This window comes from Psilocybe cubensis, chromosome 8, assembly GCF_017499595.1.
Source record: "Psilocybe cubensis strain MGC-MH-2018 chromosome 8, whole genome shotgun sequence".
Lineage (NCBI taxonomy): Eukaryota > Fungi > Basidiomycota > Agaricomycetes > Agaricales > Agrocybaceae > Psilocybe > Psilocybe cubensis.
In genome coordinates this window covers 786,731-810,001 of record NC_063006.1, presented here as the reverse complement: position 1 = coordinate 810,001, position 23,271 = coordinate 786,731, and the positions used below count along the sequence as shown (strand labels likewise).

General features: G+C 47.8%; 7 protein-coding genes across 7 annotated transcripts; 2 read left to right on the top strand and 5 right to left on the bottom strand.

Moving 5' to 3' along the window:
* Nucleotides 1-211: 211 nt before the first annotated feature.
* JR316_0008779 (uncharacterized protein) lies at nucleotides 212-823 on the bottom strand (the record flags this gene model as incomplete). Its single annotated transcript, XM_047894492.1, has 1 exon — nucleotides 212-823. One exon carries the CDS (start codon nucleotides 821-823, stop codon nucleotides 212-214), a length of 612 nt encoding a protein of 203 aa, XP_047745951.1.
* A 107-nt stretch (nucleotides 824-930) lies between these two features.
* JR316_0008778 (uncharacterized protein) lies at nucleotides 931-3,232 on the bottom strand (the record flags this gene model as incomplete). Its single annotated transcript, XM_047894491.1, has 5 exons — nucleotides 931-1,424; nucleotides 1,474-1,677; nucleotides 1,740-2,620; nucleotides 2,675-3,111; nucleotides 3,170-3,232. The coding sequence occupies 5 exons, from the start codon at nucleotides 3,230-3,232 to the stop codon at nucleotides 931-933; spliced, it is 2,079 nt and encodes a 692-aa protein (XP_047745950.1).
* A 734-nt stretch (nucleotides 3,233-3,966) lies between these two features.
* On the bottom strand, nucleotides 3,967-6,872 carry JR316_0008777 (uncharacterized protein; the record flags this gene model as incomplete). Its single annotated transcript, XM_047894490.1, has 7 exons — nucleotides 3,967-4,667; nucleotides 4,723-5,220; nucleotides 5,270-5,473; nucleotides 5,525-5,853; nucleotides 5,898-6,269; nucleotides 6,323-6,751; nucleotides 6,808-6,872. 7 exons carry the CDS (start codon nucleotides 6,870-6,872, stop codon nucleotides 3,967-3,969), a joined length of 2,598 nt encoding a protein of 865 aa, XP_047745949.1.
* Nucleotides 6,873-8,030: 1,158 nt separating this feature from the next.
* Nucleotides 8,031-10,480, bottom strand: JR316_0008776 (uncharacterized protein; the record flags this gene model as incomplete). Its single annotated transcript, XM_047894489.1, has 2 exons — nucleotides 8,031-8,379; nucleotides 10,176-10,480. 2 exons carry the CDS (start codon nucleotides 10,478-10,480, stop codon nucleotides 8,031-8,033), a joined length of 654 nt encoding a protein of 217 aa, XP_047745948.1.
* Nucleotides 10,481-10,932: 452 nt separating this feature from the next.
* JR316_0008775 (putative transporter) lies at nucleotides 10,933-13,383 on the bottom strand (the record flags this gene model as incomplete). Its single annotated transcript, XM_047894488.1, has 15 exons — nucleotides 10,933-10,959; nucleotides 11,031-11,123; nucleotides 11,187-11,236; nucleotides 11,311-11,324; nucleotides 11,386-11,509; nucleotides 11,571-11,671; nucleotides 11,722-11,866; nucleotides 11,933-12,026; nucleotides 12,091-12,122; nucleotides 12,189-12,342; nucleotides 12,415-12,566; nucleotides 12,644-12,737; nucleotides 12,801-12,902; nucleotides 12,977-13,095; nucleotides 13,185-13,383. 15 exons carry the CDS (start codon nucleotides 13,381-13,383, stop codon nucleotides 10,933-10,935), a joined length of 1,500 nt encoding a protein of 499 aa, XP_047745947.1.
* Nucleotides 13,384-17,194: 3,811 nt separating this feature from the next.
* On the top strand, nucleotides 17,195-18,475 carry JR316_0008774 (Sterol 24-C-methyltransferase erg6; the record flags this gene model as incomplete). Its single annotated transcript, XM_047894487.1, has 5 exons — nucleotides 17,195-17,339; nucleotides 17,407-17,769; nucleotides 17,822-17,907; nucleotides 17,963-18,370; nucleotides 18,428-18,475. The coding sequence occupies 5 exons, from the start codon at nucleotides 17,195-17,197 to the stop codon at nucleotides 18,473-18,475; spliced, it is 1,050 nt and encodes a 349-aa protein (XP_047745946.1).
* A 182-nt stretch (nucleotides 18,476-18,657) lies between these two features.
* Nucleotides 18,658-22,064, top strand: JR316_0008773 (uncharacterized protein; the record flags this gene model as incomplete). Its single annotated transcript, XM_047894486.1, has 5 exons — nucleotides 18,658-18,734; nucleotides 18,868-19,018; nucleotides 19,227-19,317; nucleotides 19,465-20,735; nucleotides 22,023-22,064. The coding sequence occupies 5 exons, from the start codon at nucleotides 18,658-18,660 to the stop codon at nucleotides 22,062-22,064; spliced, it is 1,632 nt and encodes a 543-aa protein (XP_047745945.1).
* Nucleotides 22,065-23,271: the final 1,207 nt, after the last annotated feature.

Here is a 23,271-nt window from a genome sequence, read left to right as displayed (position 1 = left end):
GAGAAGTATATCCCGTATTTCCAACAAACAAAGCCGAAAATTCCACCAAGCCTGAACTGGTGGAAAGGGTAAGATAACGGCGTGTTTCGAAGAAAGCGAAAGATGTGGCTTAGGCTACCACACAATATCCCTTGTTGGGGAGTAAGAATTTTCTTCAGGATATGTTGAACATGCGAAAGGACGGGGAAGAGCGAAGTGTATCCAACAAGTCCTAGGCAATGATGGAATACTTGGCCCAAAGTTTCTGTCGTGCAGTCTCATCAAGAGGTTCAAAGGATGGCTTCTGAGATTTGAGTCGTTCCAAAAGAGCCTCCTGGTCAGGAATACTGTTGGGCGGGAGGGTTGAGCGCAATACAGAGTTGAACCTTTCCCAGAGATTGTCGGAAGCCGGACGAGGGTTGTTCGCCGAAGTCTGCTGGTACATATCTAGATTGCGAACGAGGTTTTGAGCCGTGGGCCAGTATGTCTTATAGTTTGCCTGAACCTGATTTGCAAGTTCTTCATCTAAGTTGCCGTAGAAATCCCTCTTTTCCATACGACACACGCCATAGTCCGACGTTCTCCAAGAATCAACTGCCGCATTCTTTTTGCGAATCCCTCTGTCATAAAGAAGACACACATAGGCGAGAATCCAAATGAATGATTCCAATTCATGGTGATAAAATCTGTGGATTTTCCCTTCCCAGTACTTCTTGCTCAGGAGTTCGATAGCCATGAATGGGACAGTGCCGGTTCTGTCCGTCCCAATGACACGAAGTTCCCATTGCAGCAAAGAAAGATCAAAGTCGCTCAGAACCCCGCAATTTTCATCCGGGTCGTACATGATATTGCTTAGACTGGGATCCCCATGTTCAACGTAGTTTTTCCAAAGAAATGCGTGACCTAAATAGGCATTCCATGTCAAAAATCTACATCGACAAAAAGAAGCAGTCATGGCTTACATATAACGGTTTCAAGCCAAGCCTTGATAAAATGAGCACCGTCGACGGACGTGATCTTCTGTAGTTTTTTGAGACCCAATATCCGGAGAGTGCGGTGGCCCTTCCATCGCCGTTTAATCATGCTCCGAATACGATGAGTGGTGCATCCCGGCACGTCTCCATAAAACAGTACAGAGGGCAGGTGTTTGAGTATGGTCTGATCATTGTCTGCAGCTATCTTGCGGACTACCTGGAGTGTTTCTCCTTCGTGCCGTCGTTCAACCTCGGGGTGATATATCTTACACACCATCATTTTTTTTGGGTCACCACCCTTAGCCGATACAACTGATGTGGCCCTTCCGCTCAAGCAGTGGGGTTTGTGCGATAGAAAGCTCTTCATATCAACCTCAACCGTTGTCAGAATCTTGTCCTGATCATTTCGAACCCACAACCCGGACAGATCTTGTTGCAAATTCAATTTGACTTCTGGTTCTGGCATTGGTTCTAGCAGTTCATCAGGAATTATTCTTTCGAGGAGAGGTTGCCTACTGACCTTGCTCATTCTTCACCCTCGTCTGGTTTTCGATCCCATGAAAAAATTGAGGATTTAGGCAACGAATGATGCCCCAGTCTTCTGGGCAGAAACGCTGAAAAGCAAAAAGGAGGACAAGGAATTGAGAAAAATCCCCGAAGATGCTGAGGCCATCAGACTGTATTATTCCCTGGCGATCGTAATACCAAATGCACATATGTCCGTCTGTGTTGATAAGAATAATGAATTCGCAAAGCGTTCACCCAAAAAGAAAAAGAAAAACCTACCCATAAAGAGCAAATTAATGGCATGATGAACACCTGCATTGTAAGACATCATTTCCAGCGCGTATGACGCACACTGCACCCCGCCTTTGATTGCCTGTTGTGTCTTCTGTTCCATTATGTTGGCCTGCATATTTAATTTTTTTTTCGCAACTGAGGCTGAAGGGATGGGTTTTGAACTCGTAGGCGTCGCTGCACTAGACTGTCGTCGATTATTCAATGGCAAAGAGTTTTCCGCGATGGAGACATCACGCTCCACACCGTCATTAGTGGCTTGTTGCGTGCTCTGTTCGATCATGTTGACCTGCAGATTTAAATTGTTTTCCGGAAATGAGGCTGAAGAGACGGGGTTTGAATTTGTAGGCGTCGCTGTACCATTCGACTGCCGCTGTCTTTTCGATGACAAAAGGTTTTCCGCAACGGACACATCATCTCGAACTCGTTTTGACCCAGAACCTTCTGTAGCGTTGGGTGGTTCGACACCCTCAATAGTGTGCTCCCGCACTTGAGGAGAAGCTTTTACTTCGGAAACTTCGAGCCACGGCTTGCCGTCTTCGGGAATACCCTTCCTCAAAACTTTAAACTCTGCGCACCCGAGGATATCGGACCATTGGAATTTATACTTGGGCGATTTTTTTGAGGCTGCGAGTAGGGAAGCTATGAGAGACGTGATGACAACATCTGGCTTACGCTCGATATCCTGCATACCATCGTAGCTAGACATGATGTTGCTAGGATCATTGCAGTGAAACTGAATGTCGAGACCATCTTTCTCTCGAAAGTGATGCTTTGAGTTGCAAGAAGCTAGGAGGAGGAGGGCTGTGTTACATAGTGAGACAAACGGGCCATAACGAGCAGCTTCCCCGCTTTCGAATGCCTCTCCACTGGCAATAGACCGTTACAGTTTGTACATCACTTCAACCAAACATGTAACTCACAATTTTTTCAACCTTTTAATCACCTCACTGTTGTTGGCAACAGGTTTCACTAATTCGAGGGCGTCTGCTAGGAGTTGATCCAGTAATGCATCCCTTTCTTGGACCAGCTGTTTTTCCTTCTCGGACCCAAGCAGAGTATCGTCGTCCTTATCATTGGCACGCTCTTGTATTCTCGCTGCTGAGTTCAAAGTCCCAGCCAAATCAGCAGCGACATTGTCGCTAGTGGCTCCATTGTTCGTAGTGTCCTCATTTATAGTCAAATCCTCTCCATAGCGTCTCAACTGTAGCTCCTCTATAGATTTCTGTATTTCGTTCAACTTCACCTTCTTTGGGTCATCGTCCCTAAGAATAGTGTAGAGAAAGTGCTTGAGAAATGCGTTGACGCTGCATCTGGTTGAATTCCCAATGTCTGGCTCAAGATCGGCCCTGATCTCCTCCTGCCTTTGTCTTTGTTTAGGTAGGTAGGATAGTTATATATGGGATGTGACGACGTACATATTTGAGGCTACCCGCTTGCCTAAGAGAACCACTCTTGAGTTTGCTCGGTGTTGATGGCATTTCAGGATGAGTTGGGTGTTGGCAGTGGCTCAGAGCTATTACTAGTCACGCGAGTCATTCCCACGGGACACCACGGGCCTCCGAGTTGGTGCCGAGCCAAAAACAACGGATAAGATAAATCGCTCGTAGTGAACTTTCCCTTATATCAGAGGGGTCGAGATGTGAGACGTGAAGAGAAGGAAAGAAATATATGGTTGAACTGATTATTTAGTGGGTGCGTAGGGCTTTGGCGGATGGTCTTTGAAAGACCAGAAGTCGGTCGGATCACATGATTGGCGTGAAAACCGACGCGAGAGAGAGCGCGGAAACTTAAGGTGAACGCGCAAAGAGGGGAAACGAGAAGAAGGGGGCCGCCAAAGGCCTGAGCGCATGGGTTGCACCACATAAGTGCTGAAACCGGTAACCACGGTGGCTGTACCAAGCACTGGAAAGGATGGAAAAAGGGAGAGGAGGGTGGGGCGACAAAATGAGGGGTGAAAGAATAAAGACAACGAGGGTCAAGTGAGAGTTCAAGAAAAGGAACCAAGACGGTGCAGACAGCAGAACAAAAAACGGGACATTATGTATTGAAAACCGAGACATGAAGAAACAGAATTCAAGTTACAACAGAGGTTCGCGAAGCCTACGAAATAAATCAAGTACCAGGCTCTGCCACTGCAGGCTACCGCAGACTATGTGTAATTGGGGAGTGAGCTGGAGTGAGAGTTTGTTCCGAAATGATTTTACAACGGGTTCTACAGAACTATGGCAGAATACTTAGCCTGAAGTGTGTGTCGTATAGTCTCATCAAGAGGTTCAAAGGATGGCTTCTGAGACTTGAGTCGTTCCAAAAGATCCTCCTGGTCAAGAATACTGTTGGGCGGGAGGGTTGAGCGCAATACAGAGTTAAACCTTTCCCAGAGATTGTCGGAAGCCAGACGAGGTGCGTTGTTGGCCGATGAGCGCATCATCTGACCTTGATGTTCCGCATGGCAAAGAACGAGATTGTAAAGGAGTTGTCGAGCCATGCGCCAGTATGTCTTGTAGTTTTCCTGAACCTGGTTTGCCAGTTTTTGATTTGAATCAAAGTAGAAATCCCGCTTTTGCATACGACACATGTCATAGTCCGACGTTCGCCAAGAATCAACTGCCTCATTCTTTTTGCGAATCCCTCTGTCATAAAGGAGAATCACATAGGTAAGAATCCAGATGAATGATTCCAATTCATGGTGATAAAATCTTTGGATTTTCCCTTCCCAGTACTTCTTTCTCAGGAGTTCGAGGGCCATGAATGGGACAGTCCCGGTACCGTGGGTCCCAATGACACGAGGTTCCCATTGCAACAGAGAAAGATCAAAGTCGCTCAGAACCCCGCAATTTTCATCCGGGTCGTACATGATATTGCTTAGACTAGGATCCCCATGTTCAACGTAGTTTTTCCAAAGAAATGCGTGACCTAAATAGGCATCCCATGTCAAAATCATCATTTACAAGAAATAATCATGGCTTACATATAACGGTTTCAAGCCAAGCCTTGACAAAATCTGCACCGTCGACGGTCGTGATCTCCTCTAGCTTTCTGAGACCCAATATCCGGAGAGTGCGGTGGCCCTTCCATCGTCGTTTAATCATGCTCCGAATACGATGAGTGGTACATCCCGGTACATCTCCATAAAACAGTACGGAGGGCAGGTGTTTGAGCATGGTCTTGTCCTCGTCTGCGGCGATCTTACGGACGACCTGGATGGTTGCTCCTTCGTGTCGTCGTTCAACCTCGGGGTGATATATCTTACAGACCATTGGTACAGACACCAATGCACCGTCTTCATCAAAACCCTGGGCCAAAACAACTGCTGTGGTGTTGCCGTTCAAGCTGTGCGGTGGGTGTGATAAAAAATTATCCATGTTAACTACAACCGTCGCAAGTGTGCTGCCCTGATCATCTGGAACCCAAACGTTCCGCAGATCTCGCTTCAAGTTGAATTTGATCCCGGGTTCTGGCACTGGTTCTAACAGTTGACAAGAATCCTTCTTTCCCTGACGAGTTGGCTTACTGACCTGGTGTGTTCCTTGACACTGGCTCGTTTTCAACCCTATCTATAAATTGGGGATTGAGGCAACGAATAATCCCCCAGTCTTCTGCGCGGAAACGCTGGAAAGCAAAAAGGAGGACGAGGAAGCGAGAAAAGTCTGCAAAGATGCTGAGGCCGTCAGACTGAACGACACCCTGGCGATCATGATACCAAATCCACACATGGCCATCTATTCTGATGAGACTGCAAATATTTTTATAAGACGAAAGAAAGAACATACCCGTGAAGAGTAAATTAACGGCATGGTGAACCCCGGCACTATAAGACATCATTTCGAGCGCGTAAGATTCACACTGCACACGCCCGTTAATTACCTGCTGTCTTTTCGTTTCAACCTTGGTTGCCTTTGTTTTTGAATTATTGACAATGGCCGAACTTGTAGATGTGGATGCTGAACTTGTGGGCGTCTCTGAATTCGATTGCCTTAGTTTCTTCGACGGCAGAGTGTTCTCCGCCAGGAATACATCGTCCGAAGCGCGTTCCGAGCTACAGCCTTCTGTAGCAATGGGCAGAGGATGTCTAGCTTCGAAGAAAGTACGTGCTGCAACGCTTGTGAAGAAATCACGATTTCAAACTGTCTGGTTGTCACGGACTTGCCTTCTGCAGGGATACCCTCATTGACTAATTTAAAGTCCTGGCACGAGAGGATATCAACCCATTCGAAACTCTTCCGGGGCGGTTTGTCAAAGTTCACATCGACTTCTAGACCCCGCGAGGCCGCACGTAGAGCAGCAATGAGAGGCGTGATGACAACATCCGGCTTACAGTGAATATCCTGCATGTCCTTGTTGTGGGTCGTGATATGGCTGGGATCATTGCGATGAAAGCGAATGTTGAGGCGATCTTTTTCTCGAAACTGACGCTTTGAATTTACATAAGCTAGCCGTTGGAGAGCGTTGTTGCATAGACGAACGAATTCCCCATAGCGGGACGATTCCGCTTTACCTTTGGCAAATGCGGTCGCGCTGAAATAGAACGTCGTAATTTACATCGTAGTTTAACCGAATGTAAAACTCACAAATTCTCCAACATTTTAATGAGATCCCCATTGTTGGCAACGGGCAGCACTGATTCGAGAGCCTCGTTCAGGAGCTCATCCAGTATGTTATCCCGTTCTTGGATCAGTTCTTGCTCCTTCTGTGACCCAAACCAGGTGTCGTCATCCTTATCATTGTTATGCTCAAGTTGTGTACTCGCTGTTTCCCCCAAAGTCTCAACCGGCTCAGCAGCTGTGCTGACTCCTCTGATTGTAGTGTTTCCATTTCCCACCAAATTTTTCTCATAGCGTTTCAATTGAAGCTCCTCGATCTCTTTCTGAATGACGTCCAAGCGTCTCTTCTTTGGGTCATCATCCCTAAGAACAAGGGAGAGAAAATACTTGAGAATAGCGTCGAAGCTGCACTTGGTTGAATTCTCTGTCTCAAGGTCGTCCCTGATATCCTCCAGCCTTTTCATTTATTTAAATAGATAAGAGATTTGATAGATAACATTGTGAAGACGTACTTGTATTCGAAATTAGCCGCCTGTCTACGAGTAGCATTCTTTATCTTGCTGTGGGGAGATGTCATCAAGTTCAAGGCAGTGGACCAGTGCAAGGCACCGTTCTTAACAAATCCACGTGACTCGAGTCCCTCTCGGACCTGGTAAGGGTTACACTTAGGGGACTGCAACTCTTGCGAAGCGGTAGACTGGCAAGATCAAGATCAGAGCTTCTGGTAAACTTGGGAAGCACGGGCTGAAAATCCGAGCTTTTCTCATAACAGCGAACAGAAACGTAGTAACTTTGATAATACCCTGGAACGCCGAAACAAGTTTGTGATACGTACTGGACAACAGATGCGCGAACGCAAGCGAACTGGTATTGCTTCACAAGATAATGAAGATTCAAACTACATGTCTTTGAAACCAAAAACTTCTGGAACATTAATCAAGCGGCACACAGATGTCAATCAGGTCATGGACAAAAAACTGCACGAACTGTCCCCCTGTACAAGTGGTGTCACCTAGGCCTGCTTGGGGCATTACTGGCAGGGCGGCAAAGGGCAGGCGGCACATGGACGACAATATGCTTGAGTGCAAGCATGCTCGCAGAGTGCAGAGGTTAGTATACTTATCCAATCAGGTGTCCCGGACACTAATCAGTATCACGAAATTGCGCCACAGACCGATACCCTTTGAAGAACAGAACGCGAAGTCTGACTGTTGGAGCTTTGAGGGAGCCAGAGACGCGGCGTCTGTCCTTCTATGGTCGGAACTTGTATAGTCATCGGCGGTAACCGAGAAAGCAGTTCCTCCAGAATCGATGTCAACAGTCCACTGTAACAACCCTATCGAGACGACCAGAATGACTCTTGCTCAAAGAATACATAGTGGAATGCCTAGAGATCATCCTAGTAACTGTTACCTACTATTCTTGTGCGTCTCAGTCCAACCCACATCTAATTACCACCCTAACAGCGGCTTGCATTCTTCCTGTTACCTTTGGACCAATCACTGTTTGCGTGTTTGACCAATATTGCCTCTAAGTACCAGTTAGAATTCCAGGCCGTACGCTATCCTGTAGAGCGGCTGAAATCGCGTTGATCAAACTTATTGGGTATACCAGTGAACATAAAAGGCCGGGGTTTGCAAGTGCATAACCCAGTTCTTAAACTAAAGTACTACACAAATTGGTGAGTACACCGCCCAATTTCTCAATCATCCTACGAGTATACAAAGCGCTAACTTCAACCTCTGACATTGGGCAAAACAGCAATGAAGTATTTCACTATCATCGCCTCTGCGCTCGCCTTTGCCTCTGTTACATTGGCAGATTCAGACGAAGTACGCCGTTGTACACGCGAGTGCAACTTCTCCCCACCAACCTGCCCTGCAGGCTTAGCCCCTGCCGGTGGTCCTGGATGCTGGGGAAATGTAAGATGCTGCCGTCCTCCCGACCGCCCAATGGCATGCACACGGGCGTGTTTCCCAACCCCACCACAATGTGGCGGAGATTCATTCGCGTTCGCAGACAGCGAAAGCGGTTGCTGGAACTGTTGCAGATACTGAGGATTGTCAAGCAGTTTTAGGAAAGAACTGCAGTACTAGTTGACCACAGAGGAGAACTCTTTAAATTCACACTATTACATCAAAAATGATTCTACACAAAAAAATGTAACGCGTGGTATTTGGATCTACCAATAAACGCAAAGAAGGAAACGTCCGTCATTTCATATAAAGCCTCGGCAGAGTGCAAGATGATGCTCAGTTGATGAACGACTCCAAGTCGTGCATCATCCATTGACTATGAACTTGGAAGAACTCGAGTAATCCAAATAGCAAAAAATTGACGGGAATTAGGAGATAAAGTTAGGAAGGGCCCATGAATTCGAGCTTAGGTCTACAAGCTGGCCAGTTTCTACAGACAATAATATATATCGAGTGCAGTTTTACAGTATATCCGCCCATTGACCAGGAGCCAATGGGAGCGACTGTGAACATGAGGTAGATTCAGCAGGGGTAAGCGTTAAAATACAATAGTGACAAGTCTTACAAGACTATGCGTTACGGTGGATGTCAAAGAAGTCAAACATTAATTTGCCAAAGAATAGACGGTTCACCTATTGAATGATCCCACACCATCAAAAAAGCCCAACCTATACTAATACCGCAGATTTAAGACGAATTCATGGTGACTGGTGATCATTAATATAAGTTGGACTGAGATTCAAAGCTCAAGTGTGGAATTTGTTAACTGAGTGTGTACAAAGTTTTGCAACCGACTAATACCTCGCATTATTTCCTCTTAAGTTCAGTGAAGCATGGAACATAGGCCAAATCGCGAACCAAAAGCTACGACCTCGCGTATTCAGCAACTACTATGATCAAACGGTACCTGGCCAGCGGCGTCACTGATAGTTTGGAGGTAAAAGGTTCTAGGCTGAAAACTAGTGGTCTTGTTGAAAATTTATTTCTGCAAGAGCATGGATGGATCTGTTGTAGTTAGCTTGTTTGTGATACCCGTAGGTTAATACGGCACATATAGATGCGGAAAACTCCGCATCTGAGCCGAGTAGATGAACGCGAGTAATATCTACCTTGTTTCTCGTTGACAAATGGGCTAAGGTAACCTCCAAGGAAGATCCGCCGTAGTAAGCCATGTTTTAAAAAGTAAAGCTATCAGCGATGTATGTGGAGTGAGAGAAGGTGAGAGGAGATCGAGAAGTCTTACGGTCTGAACTTGGAATCAGCAGAAACTCAAGAAGGCGACATCTAGCCTTTTGACTGGCACATTCGTATAACCTATAGGTAATTTTTGAGTAAATGAACGTCGGTGTTCCGAGTCGCCGACGTTGAATATGACGCCTGACGGCCAAAATGGTTCTTGGACAAAGGATAGATGGCGTGCCCTTGGCTGACTTGAAGGTTCTTCGCAAACATAAGCACGTATATGTCAGTCCAAGCTAAACTACTCACCGCTGTAACAGCGGTTGGTATCATGTCTTCAAATTTTGGAGTATTCATGGTGTACCACAGGGTGTGACCAACCGCTATGCCCCGTTGAAAGTCGTTGCATCCGTTGCTATTAGGGTCATATGATAGCCCATCTTCATTGTTTAGAATTCTTAGAACCTTGCATTAGTTGCTGGAAACAGATCAACCCAGTAAAGCTCAAGAGAGCTAGAGACTACTGCGCACCGTTGAGATTCCACCCCGAGCAATCCAATTTAAAAGGCAGAGTGATTGTAAGTGTATACTCCAGTTCTTGACCACAAGTGCTACTTACATCGGTGAGTGTACATCACAGACTTTGGGTTACCATGCAACATGCTGAAACTGTCCGTTTATTCAAAGATTGAACATCGACGTTGACAAAAGCAACAATGAAATACTCAGCTATCGTCGCCTCGGTTCTGGCCTTTGCATCTGTTGTAGCGGCTTCAGAGGAAGCAGTCTGTACGAAAGAATGCCACTTTTCCCCGCCCACCTGCCCAGCTGGTTTAGCTCCAAAGGGGGGTCCTGGATGCTGGGGAAATGTAGGCTGTTGCGATGTTCCAGACCCAGAGCGCCGCATGGCCTGCACATACATTTGTGCAAATGGCCCACCGTCATGCTCCGGAGATACTTTTGCGTTCGCAAGCGCCGAAGGAGCATGCTGGAGTTGCTGCTGGTACCTGTAAAAACCAACAAGTCGCATTGCAGTGCTTCAGAGGATAACTCTTTAAATTCGAAAATATATCAAAGATAGTTGTTTGCCACCCACATTGAATAGACAAAAATTCAGTGACGACTAAATATCCTCGGGTTAAGGCAATATCATGTAAGATTCAGCACAAATAAGACTTTGGGCACGGCCGCATGTTTCGGTGAATCAACATCAAACAAAATGGCGACTGATTTCCTGAGGAAGTAGTGGGACTCCTCTTGCAAGGGCTCCCATGATTAATTTGTCTCCCTGCTCTCGCACACCAAGCCGATTTTTCTGTCAATCATAGGGAGCATGCGTAGTACGACTACCTTCACGGTTCTGTAAACACATCCACATCGATAATCACCCGTGGCAATTGAAGTTGGAGAAGACAAATATTATTCACTACTCAGCTCGCAAACTTCATATCCACCTCCAATGTATCAATAATCAAGCAATGTTCAAGGTACATATCGGAACTCTGGGGTCTGCACAGACATTGGAAACAAGTATGAATTCGAAGTCACTATGGCGGAAACTTTCAGGGAAATGGACAGACCTTATCAGCCAACTCCTGTGTATTCACTCGGGTATTAGGTTTCGGCTTTCCGTAGAGTTTATCTCGTCGAGCATTATCCCAGCGGTATGATACCTTCGAAAGTAAAACCACAAGTCAACCGATCATTCAAGAATATAGTTGAAAGAAGGAAATTACCGATAAGATGGCACAGCAGACCGCTGCTAAAAAGAGCAGTCCACTACTAACTGTTACATAAATCAAAATTGATCAGTTTCTCCAAATGCTTTGAGTAGCGATGTAACTAATCCAGTGAGCATACCTGCAAACCCTTTTCTATTGTAAAGTGGCATCAGCACAAAAGTTATAGAGAATGGAAAAGGATTCCATGGCGTACATATATCTAGGCCCTTCCGTCTTCGGGTAAAGATGCGATCCAAGTATACTCCCGCATTGTCCTATCGCCATAAATAACGGTATGCCTGTCGCTTTTTTCGTCTCAGATCCCAAGTTATGCCCGACTTTACAATAAACATCAATAAGCTCGTGGTACGCATGTCGATAGCAAAATGAGGTACTTACACCAGGCGATGATCAACCCGATAGTCGTATATGTACCGCTTGTTACGCAGAACGTTGCAAAGTATCGAGCGTGTTCGTTTCCGTGGACGACGAGAAGTAATCTAATAGTAGTTTGTCAGAATTCCTTCATAGGACATGGAAATGAACGCACAGATATCCGATTGCTCCAATGATGCTTGAGACAGTCATGAGGATACCTCTACTCTGAAGCCTGTCCGAGGTGAACGAGAAGCTGATCATCACTACTGCTGAGACGACGTAGGGAGGGACGGTCAGTAGTTGAGCAATTGCATTAGCTAATCCAAGTGGGTTAGATAAGTAGATGTTCCGTAATAAAAGATTCTCGAGAGAGAGAGACGTACTGTGACCAAAGCTCTGAATAATTGTGGGCAGGAAAGCACCGATCGACGCGAGGGCGGTGTTCAATCCGAAATAAATAACACCAGCAACATACACCTTTGCCCAAACAGTGTGAGTTTAAATTCAATTTGATTATTTCACAACATATCCAACTACTTACCCTCCAATCCAGGAACGCCGAACGGATATGCGCTAGTCCCCAATTACGCGTAAGCAACAAATGATCCATCATAAAAATTAAACTACAGTATAGCTCACCTTTGTTTACCACAGCTCCAAAGTCAGCTGTCATATCCCTGTTCATCCTCTCCACCGCGATCCGCCTCTCTCGCTCATTCAGAACCGTCGTCGACTCCGGGCGGTTAGGAAGGAAGAAGTACGTCAGCACGCCCAAAATCACAGGCGGAATGCCCTGTTCAGATTAAATTAAATGAGATAGAACAGGGTCACTCGGGGTGTCGGAGAACAGAGGAGACACACGTACCTCGATGATGAAGAGCAGCCGCCAATTCTGCACGCTCGCGTGGATATGCTGCACGCCAAACGCAATGAGCCCGCCAAACGCGCCCGCGACCGTCGCGAACCCGAACCACATTGCCAGACGCAGACCCAGCTCCTCTTTCGTGTAGAAGAAGGCTGGCGAGGTAAATTTGACATGAGAGATTACATTGCTACAGCGTTCGAGTAGTAGGTTAAAGGAGAGGAGGACATACACATGTACACGGTTATTACGGGCGCGAAGCCTGCCTCGAAGACGCCAAGGACGACACGCGCGGTCATGAGGCTCGCGAAATTGAAGCCTGTAGCCTAGGTAGATGGACGAGGCGTCAGAAGTATGTTGCGTTGCGTTGCCATGCAAAGGCCGTTTACCATGAGAGACGACGTCATGCCCCAGCCTATAGCCGCAGCGGCGACAAATGCTCGGGGCGGCACCATCTTGGACAGGACCGTGGCTGGGATCTGGACAAGAATCTATAAACCGTGTAAACGCTCGTACGTGAGCGCCCTGCAGGTGTAGAATATATACTCGATTGAACAGGACGTACATATGAGAAGTAGAACCCGGAAGTCAACCAGTCAAATAAGACGCCGTTTTTATCGCCACCCAACACATCTTCAGGGAGCCCTTGCAGTCGCGCGTTGCCCAAATTCGACCTGTCGAGCGCTGTACGGTCGTTCGTATGTCAGATACAATAAAGCTCAACGCAGCACTGGAGCAAGGCAAGAGAGTCGCGTGTGAATACGGATACGTACACGCAAAAAGGTATAGCAGACACGTTATCGGCAGGATGCGCCAGTCGAACTTGCGCACGAGCTGCCGCTCCTCCTCCGTCCCCGCGAACGTCTCCCTTGCCGCGTGTTGGTTCTGCGACGGAGCGTCTTCACAATCGGATTCAGCCGCGTCGATCTTTTGATCAATCGAACCGTCGTTCCGCGCAGGTGGGGAAGACATGATGTAATATGAAGAAGAAGAAAGCGATGTCAGGAAAAGAAGGTTGAAGATTGAGAAAGGGGAGATTCAAGGTGTGTGGAGCACCGAACCAAGGGCCGGGGGGAAGAACCGCCATGACACGCAACGGCTCCTTATTATATTCACCTAAGTATGAGTCTCCCAACTCATGCCATAAGTTCCACCGCCGCTAGTGCTGCTACTTAGGCACCGTGGCTTCGGCCGAGGAATGGGTGGAGGGTACGTACTTACCAATATATGCGAGTTCCCCCGGTTCTTTCTCCACATCGAGTTCGAAAATAGATTTTTTTTTTGTTGACGAAGCTTCCGTAAGTATTGACGGATGAACTTGGGAATCCTAGATGGCTGATGACTATCGACGAGTAATGGATAAGCTGGGGTAATCCGTCGGGTTAGCAGGTGTCTAGGTCGCTCGATGGTGGTGGTGATGATGGAGTCGAAGAGAAGAGAAGAGAAGAGAAGAGTGGCACAGAGCGCGCTGGATTTCGGTTGATAACGATATTATATAGCGTTGATGAAGCGCTAGATTCAAACTTCAATATTATTCGCTCATACGTCGCTTTAGATCCCCTGTGGTTAAATTAACTCATATGTCCTCTTGAGTCTTGACTGTCAAGAAAAAGGCACCGTACCGGTCATTGATGACTGAACCCACCCAATCCCCAATCTGAACAGAAAAAGACAATACCGAATCAATCCGGGGAAACCTCAAGTGGCTACAGTGTCGAATGTATCTGCATGCCGCTCTTTGCAGCTAGCACATAATCATATCCTCTGGAAGATGATGAACTTGCTCCGAGTCGTCATCGCAGTTTTTTCATTTCACACTTTGCATACAAGTCCGGGGCCGGGGGTTGAGCTGAGAACAGAACATGACGGCAGGAAGTACGGAAATAGCACAAAGGTCGGAACGCCTTCCGCGCACTGCGCAGGACCTTTGTGTCGCCGTGCCGTTTGATTGCCGGATGTATATCCTTCCCACGGTCTGAAGAGGGAACTCGTACTTGGTTTTTGGCAACTACGATGAAGGCCAGCCATGATTCGGTGGGTAAATTTGATTGTGAGCTTGTCTCCCTCTAATGCACGGATGTGAGTTTATAAAGTAAACTATACGGTGAGAATGTATGTGTCGGACTAAAAGGCGAGTGACTCCATCCAATCGCAAGTGTAAATCATTGATATCCCGACGGTCTTTACATCCCCTCTTCGAGGGAATAAAGTCCGAAGGAGATATTGTACCAGAAAAGAAAAATAGCAGGATTTGACAAGAGGATTCACCTCGACTAAACAAATGTGATAGGGATTCAATGCGCAGGTGGGTCGGATAAGGATTTATCGATTTATCGATTTATCTATAGCATTGTTAAATTGGTGAATCTGATCTCTTTGGTTCTTTGGGAGAGGACGAGGTCCAGGTATATTTTGATAGTGTTACGTACAGCGTCAAAATCGGATAGTTCACCGGTCTGCGGCCTATCACTGTCCACTATCAGCGCTCGCGCTCAACCTCAACCTCAAACCTCACCGGCGCGGAGTCTCGAGAGATGACCAATGACTCGATGTGAAATTATTATTAGAGACACGGTCAACTTGGATCTTGAGTTTTGAGCGGGATATAAAGGGCTCTTGGACCGCCATGCCTTATCAAAAAGAAAAAAGAGAAAGTTTATAGGCAGAGGCAGAGGCAGAGGCAGAGACTGATTAGACTCGATCCACATTGTGACCTAATTCTAAAAAAAGCATATACATACGCGCTGTGCTCGGGACGATGGGAGGGATCATCGATCACTACTCAGTACTCAGTACCAGGTTTAGACCTTGAAGAATTCGACTCTGCGGCGCTTGAGCAACCGCACCGCATTGCCGCGACGAGTACGAGTACGAGTACGAGTCACGAAGTGTGAAGTGTGAAGTGTGAAGTGTGAAGTGGGATGGATCAGTAGTCCTAGTCATCATCATCAATTAGCCGTGATCCAGTTGAGCCGTGTCGTGTAACAGTAACAGTATCAGCACGCCCCCTCCCCCGTACGTACGCGTAACGCATGGGCGCTTATAATTAATATTTGATAATACAAGAAGTGTGGCCCGGGAATTCCTTTCTCCTTTCATCATGATCCACTCCGCCTCCGCCTCCGCGTTGTTCGGTTGGAAAATGTAATGTAATGTTATGTTATGTAATGGATACATAGATACAGCTATCCGCTGTGTATTCCACTTTCAAGTTCTTTCAAGTTCAAGTTCCACTGAACACACTGGCACTTAGACTCAGACTCAGACCATCCGATCTAAAAAAATAAAATAAAATAAAACAAAATAAAATAAAACGCCTTGATGTATCTTAACACTCCTAACATTGCATGCACATCACGCTTTGCTTGCAACCTTGGCGAACGCAGGAAAATCAGCAAGTCATATTTTAGATTGGATTAAGAAGGGTATCGTACGATGTGCATATGTATAGTGAGATACCACCATACCACCTCGGAGAACCTGAAGTAGCGAACCTACGCAACGAAACGAACCTATGAAAAGAGACGAGACGAGAGAGAATCCACTGTGCGGCTCTGTGCGGTAAACCCACAGATAAGATTTCCCCTGTTGAAGATACGCGGGTGTATGACTAAGTCCTGGGTGGTAAGCGCTGTAGCTGTAGCTGGCTGCTAGGGTGACTCGCGCGAATGATTAGTTGTTGAATTCGCGATGGTTTACGATTACGGTTACTTGTCACTTTGAATATCATTGTCGTATATGAGGATGTAAAGATGCTTTAAGTACTTTACTTAGCGGTATGTGTGTGTGGGTGGGTGTATGGATTGGATTGGATTGGATACGTTTGGGTATGGGTTGGATTGAGTACAGGTTGGATTCACTTCACATCCACATTCAAATCACATTTACATTCAAATCACATTCACATTCAAATCACATTCATTTACCAAGATTCTGAATTACTAAACCCCTAAGATACGCAGGTAACATACTCCAGCGACGAAGCGTATCCCAGCCCCAGCGGATCCCCTATTCCATTCCATTCCATTCCAGCCTCCCCTATTCTATCCGCAATCCCACTATGTATTCCAATATTCAATATTCCAATATTCCTCTATTCTAGCAGCAAGCAGCTCGACGCCGGGAAGCCTGTAACTTTCTTCGCACCCATTCGACACCTGCGCTGGCAACCTGGTGTGCAGTGTGCACCATCTTCAGCTCTGCCCTGCCCGACACCGAGCCTCCGAGTCCTCACCGACGCCGGCATCAAACTGCAAACGGATGGGAATACGATCACGTGTCCCATCAATCCAATCGTACCATCAATCGTACCAGCCAAAAAAATAGGGTTTTTAGGAAAAGAAAAAAAGAAAAAAAGAAAAAGGAAGATGACCTGATTCTTAAATTAAGACTTTGCGTTATTTTAAAAATTTAAAAATTTGAAAAAGTCGTCTCATTGTCGTTGTTTAAAACTCGCACTCTCTCCCACTCGCACACTCTCTCACTCCCTCTACCTCTCAGTCACTCTCGCCCCTCGCAGAGCCTTTCCCTCGCAGAGCTTTTTCGTTCCGCGCTTTTTGCTGGCTTTATACTAATACCCTTGTTCCTTGTACCTTGTGAGTATTCACGTTTGGGTGTTGGGTGTTGTGTGTTGGGTGTGGCGTGTTCAGGAGGTCGGCCTCCTGTCTCGTCTCTGCGCACACCCCACTACACCGCACCGCACCGTACCGTACCACACCTCCCCACAATACAACGACTAACCAACCTCTCTCCCAGGCCCCGCCACCACCAAATAACCCACAAAATGTCCTCCTCCAGTGTGCAGCTAAACGACGGCCGCGTGCAGAATCGCGTGGAGAACTATACCAAGTTCTGGAAGAAGGATCCTACGAAGGAGGAGGGGGCTGATAATGATAAGAGGCTGGATTCGTATACTGACGTTGTGAACGGTGGGTCCCCCCTCCCCCTTTCCCCCCACCCACAAAGTAATGGCTCATGTTAACACACCACACACAGGGTACTACGACGGCGCCACAGAGCTCTACGAATACGGCTGGTCGCAATCCTTCCACTTCTCGCGGTTCTACAAAGGCGAAGCCTTCCTCGCCTCGCTCGCGCGGCACGAGCACTACCTCGCAGCGCAAATGTCGCTCCGCCCAGGCATGCGCGTGCTCGACGTCGGGTGCGGCGTCGGCGGGCCCGCGAGGGAGATAGCGCAGTTTACGGACTGTGAGATTGTGGGGCTGAATAATAATGATTTCCAGATTCAGAGAGCGAGGAAGTATACAAGGAAGGCGGGGTTGGAGGGGCAGGTTACGTTTGTGAAGGGGGATTTTATGAAGCTTTCTGAGCAGTTTGGGGAGGGGTATTTTGATGCTGGTTAGTCTTTCTTTTGTGTTTTTTTAAAGGTTATAAGGCTGATGGGGTGTAGTGTATGCGATTGAGGCTACTGTCCACGCGCCTAGCTGGGAAGGCGTGTATGGTGAGATTTTCAAGGTTCTCAAGCCCGGAGGCGTCGTAAGTCCCGTCACAATTTTTCACGCAAGCGATACCCCTAACCTGCACCTCCTAGTTCGGCGTCTACGAATGGTGCATGACAGACATCTGGGACCCCTCCATCCCCGAACACAAAGCCATCGCGCACCAAATCGAGCTGGGGAACGGGATCCCCGAGATGCGTCCCCTGCGCATGGCACGGGAGGCGCTGAAAACGGTCGGGTTCCAAATTGAACACGAGGAGGATCTGGCGGCGCGCCCGGACCCGATTCCGTGGTATTACCCGCTCGAGGGGGATATCCGCAAGGCGCAGACGTTTTGGGATTATTTGACGGTGTGGAGGATGAGTTGGAGCGGGCAGCTTGTTAGTCATAATGCGATTCGGGTGATGGAGTTTTTGGGTCTTGTGCCCAAGGGAACGCATGATGTGGGCGAGTCGTTGAAGGTTGCGGCGGACTCGCTTGTGCGTAGTGGACAGCAGAAGGTTGGTGGTTTGTCTGTTATTGAGAGATTTTGTGCTGATGCATTGTTTTCTTTGCAGCTTTTCACGCCGATGTACCTGGTTGTGAGCCGGAAACCCAGCAACTAATAACTACATACTGCTAGAATACATATACCCTATTACTATACAAAATACATACATGCATCCTTACAAATAGGATTTTTATACAAGAATGGTGCAACCCGGCAAGATCCGGGGGTGTGAAATCTGGTTTGGGGATTTTGAGTGAGGGGCAGTTGGTTTCTGTTCTAGGTCTCACCCGTCTCGAGATGGCGAGCGATCCTAGGGTACACAAGCCCCGCCTGCCGAAAGCTTACAGCGACCAGCAGCTTGCGTTTCTTAAAAGGTATTTACTCTCTCCTCTCCTCTCCACTCCTCTCCCCTTCACTCTACTCTCTCTCTCCTTTGTCCGTTGTTGTTCATGTCTCTCACCCCCTCCCCCCTCTCACAACCTGAATCCCACCCATCCAATCCAACAGCAGTCTCCCCGAGTTCGAGCGCCGCTCCCAGGGCTCCATCCGCGGCGATGCGAAAAAGTTTGCCCTCGAGCGCGCACAGGACTATATAGCCCGCTTTGGGCTCCCCGATGAGTTTGTCGGTGTCGAGGAGCCGGATTCGAGGTTTAAAGAGGTTCGTACTTGCGTTTTTTTCTTGGGAGGATTGGTTGGGTTGTTGACGTTGGTGTTTTTGTGCATATTGTCATTTGCGTTGTTGTTGGGGTTGTTGTCGTCGTTGGTGTTGTTATCGTTATCGTTCCCCTTGCCCCGCCTACCCACCCCAACACCCAACACCCAACACTTATCACACCCACCACCCACACCACACGCAACGCAAACAGCAAATCTACAACTGGTTCAAGAACACCGTCGGCCGGACACGCCGCAAGCTCGAGGGCCGCCCGCGCTCCGCGAAAAAGGCGGCGGAGAAAGGTACGGTGTTGCGCTTCCGTTCGTCGGTGTGTTGTGCGGCGCTTATGTTGATGTATGGTGTTTTCTTTGTTGGCTTTTCTCCTCCTCCTCCTTCTCCTTCCTCTCCTTGCTTTGCATGAACGACAACGACAACAAAACTACTACTAGCCGCGGCGCTCGCGAACGACATCTCATGGAATCCCAGCGTGACATCGCCAAATGTGGTACCGTACAGCACACACGGCGAGAGCAGCACCGCAAGCCCCGTCAACGGCGTATCAGGCGTCCTCCCCTCCTCCTCCGCCGCCGCTGCCGCCGCCGCACAAGCCCATCAAGCCCAAGCCCAAGCGCACCAAGCACAGGCGCAGGGCATGCTCTCGCCGATCCAGTACGGCGCGCTCCAGCCCAGCTCCTCGATGAGCACCGCGCTTTCGACACCTACACTATCCACCCCCACCTCCGCGCACAACCTCACGACGCTCAGTCTCGGCGTGAACAAGATAACAATGCGCGAGTCGTTCTTGCAGGGCCTCGAGTCGTCCACGGTAGCGAACATGGTGGCGAGCTTCGTCGCTGCGAACCCATCTCCAACACCGCTCACACCCATCGTAGACGCGCTATTTGAGGCCATTTCAGCGGATGGGTCTGCGGGTGGCGTTGGTGGTGTCGGTGGCGGTGGCGGTGGGGGTTTGGGTGGGGGAGGGGGCGCATCGCCGTTCAGCCGCGACCCGCACCCGTACCTCCGCCGCTTCCTCGACGCGTCAGCGTACTTCTCCAACTCGATCGTGCATGCGGGTGTAGCGGGCCCGCTGGCGGGCCCCCGCGCGCTGCAGATGCAGATTAGAAAGTATTCGACGTGGATCCCGACTGCGCCTGCGCGGGTGCCACCGATGCCTATGCCTATGCCGCATCAGCACGCGGGCGGACCACAGGCGCGCGGCGGGGCGCAGGGCGGAGCCGGACCACAATCTTCCGGGGGAGTCGGAGGAGGGGGAAGTGGGAGTGGCAGTGGGCCCCAAGGCCAAGGCCAAGGCCCCGGCCCCGTCGTCGTCAGCTCCTCCTCCTCCGGCGCCTCCCTCTCCGAAGAAATGCAACGCATCGCAATGGACCGCCAACGGCGCAAGGACCACATCCAATGGGCGCGGATCCACGCCGCCGCACTCGAACTAGGCATGCTCGGCATGGGCCGGGTGAACGACACCGATAACAGCGGCTACGCGTACGCTATGGGTAGAGCGTTTTCGGAGATGATGGCGCGGGACGCGGTGTGGGAGGCTGATGAGGTCGAGTGGGTTGCGGGGATTTGTGTGTTGAGAGCTGTGATTAGGACGGCGATGAGGGGGGATCGGAGGCAGAGGGATGAGTATGATGAGTTGTTGAGGACTTATGAGGGCAGGTGGAAGGAGATTAAGGATGAGGCAAGGCAGGCGGTTGTTACGGTGCGTTTTTTTGTGTTTTTGTGTTTTCTTTGCTTTGCTTTTTGGATTTTTGCTTTTTTTTTTTTTTTGGAGTTTGCAGTTTGAGGGTTTCTTTTTGCTGATTGGTTTGTGTGTAGGAGATTTTGTTGTCTGCGAAAGATGACCTCGCGAGGTTGGACGAGTCGCTTTCATAGCTCGCGTTCGCGTGGTTTCCCCTTTTCTTTCCCTCTCTCTCGCCCTCTCTTTCATCCTCGCTTGTCCTCGCTTGTCCTCGCCCTCGTCCTCGCCTGTCCTCGTCTGTGTCCTCATCTTCGTCCTCGTCTGTCTGCCTACCCACCACACCCGCCGCTGACGCTTTTTAGAATCATTCTCATTCCCCCCTCTCATTTATTTATCTGTCCATGATTTGTATCAACACCCACCGCAATGACCTCATCACACGATCCTCATCACCGGCACTGACACGGGCACAGACCCCATCACTGGAACCCATCACTGGAATTTCTTGCTTTTGCCTCTGTCTCCTTTTTCCTTTCTCTGATTTGTGTTTTTCGTTCTTTTTCGTTCTTTCGTTTTTTTCGTGCTTTTTTTGTTTTTTGTTTTGTTTGTTTTTTTTTTTTTTTTTTTTTCGTTCTTTCTCTCTATTTTGGTGTAAACGTTTTCTTTTTTCTTTTCTTTTTTGTGAATCTTGTGAATTTGTGTATTTAAATACGTGCTACTGTTGCCTATTACCTGTTACCTGTTACCTGCTCGCTCGCTGATAACCGCCACCGCCACCGCCACCGCCACCGTTCAACGTTCAACCCAATTTCAACCCAATTTCAACCCCCACCTCCCTCCCCCTCTGCTCATGATACTAGATATTGTCCACGGAATTCAACTTGACTTTGATTTAATTTATTGATTCGTTATGCTTAGTTTGCTTGGTTGCTTGTTTGTTTGAAGTTTGTTTGCTTGGTTGCTTGCTTGGTTGGTTGCGTTCTGTCTCGTACCGAGATGAATTGACGGTGCGAAGAAAAGACTTGTGGCACACTGCGCACTGCGCACGCAAGTGGCAAGGATATTATATATTTCTACCTCGATTTCGATTTTGATTTTAGTTCTCGATGCGGTTCTAGATTCTCGATTCTCGATTTTCGTTTCTTGGTTGTTGGTTGTTGGTTTTTGGTTGTTGGTTCTTGGTTTTTGGTTGTTGGTTTTTGGTTTTTGGTTCTTGGTTGTTGGTTCTTGGTTGTTGGTTCTTGGTTGTTGGTTGTTGGTTCTTGGTTCTTGGTTCTTGGTTCTTGGTTCTTGGTTCTTGGTTTTCAGTCGACCGACGACGACGACGGTGATGACGATGATGAGTTATGACCTTAACGATTAACAATTTTTCGTTTGTTTTTTTTTTTGTTTTTTGTTTTTTTTTTCTTGAATGGATGTACTGTTTGCTTATTCATTATCTGCATGTGCATTAGGCCGTGGATTTCAATACATAAAATTCTTAAATGTGGGATAGAGTTGATATCTTATTCTTATAAGACTTTGATAACAAAGTGAAGCGACTCGGAAGTAAGCGCGCATACGTGCATACATACGCACATCCTGATAAACATGTACATACATATACGCGTCTAATTCTTTTTCACTGCACTTCACTGCACTTCACTGCACAGCACTTGGCACTACAACCAATATTGATAACCACACATGGGGCTGGATATCGAACAAGACATTGCATTGTATTGCGCGGAATTGTGACAGGCGTCCGAGGACAGGAGTGGACACCGTATACGGGTATGGTACTGGGGTATATCGTATATACTGGATGAAAATAAATGCTATGGACAGAATGAACGTAGGACCGAATGAACGTAAAGATAGCAGAAACGTGAGACCGGGTGAATGGGTGAACGAGCGTATAAAATGCAATGAGTGAATTGTGAATGAATGTGAATGAATGAAAGTGAATGGTCAATGTAAATGAGGGGTATCAAAGTATTGAACGATGTGATATGAAGTGAGGTGAATGTCCGTGTACTATATCCCGACAAAACGAAACCGAAACCAAGAACCGAATCCGAAAACCAAAAAAACCAAAAACCAAAGAAATGCATGATCTAAAACCAAAAAACGCAATCCAAAAAACGCAATCTAAAAAGAGCAAAAGAGCAAAAAGGAAAAGGAAAAGGAAAAGACAGTGAGAGGCGTGGTATCTATACGTATACGTTGAACAGCAGACAGCAGACAGCAGACAGACAGTGGTGGACACTATGTAGACACTAACAAGATAATGAAATAAACGTAAAGGTAACAGATCGCATATCGCATATCGCAGGTTGGCGGTTGGAGGGTGCTGATGCGAGGTGCGAGGTGCGAGGGTATAATGCAGGTATATGCGCATGCGGCGTATGTGTGTGCGTTTCGGACATTCAACAGATTTTTCATTTTCACTCTCATTCCTTCATTTCTTGACTTTGACTTGACTCTTGACTTTATTTGACTTCTTGGCTGTTGGCTCTTGACTCCAACTCGTGACTGGCTTGTAGCTTGACTCTTCAGAGCTTGATCGACGACACAA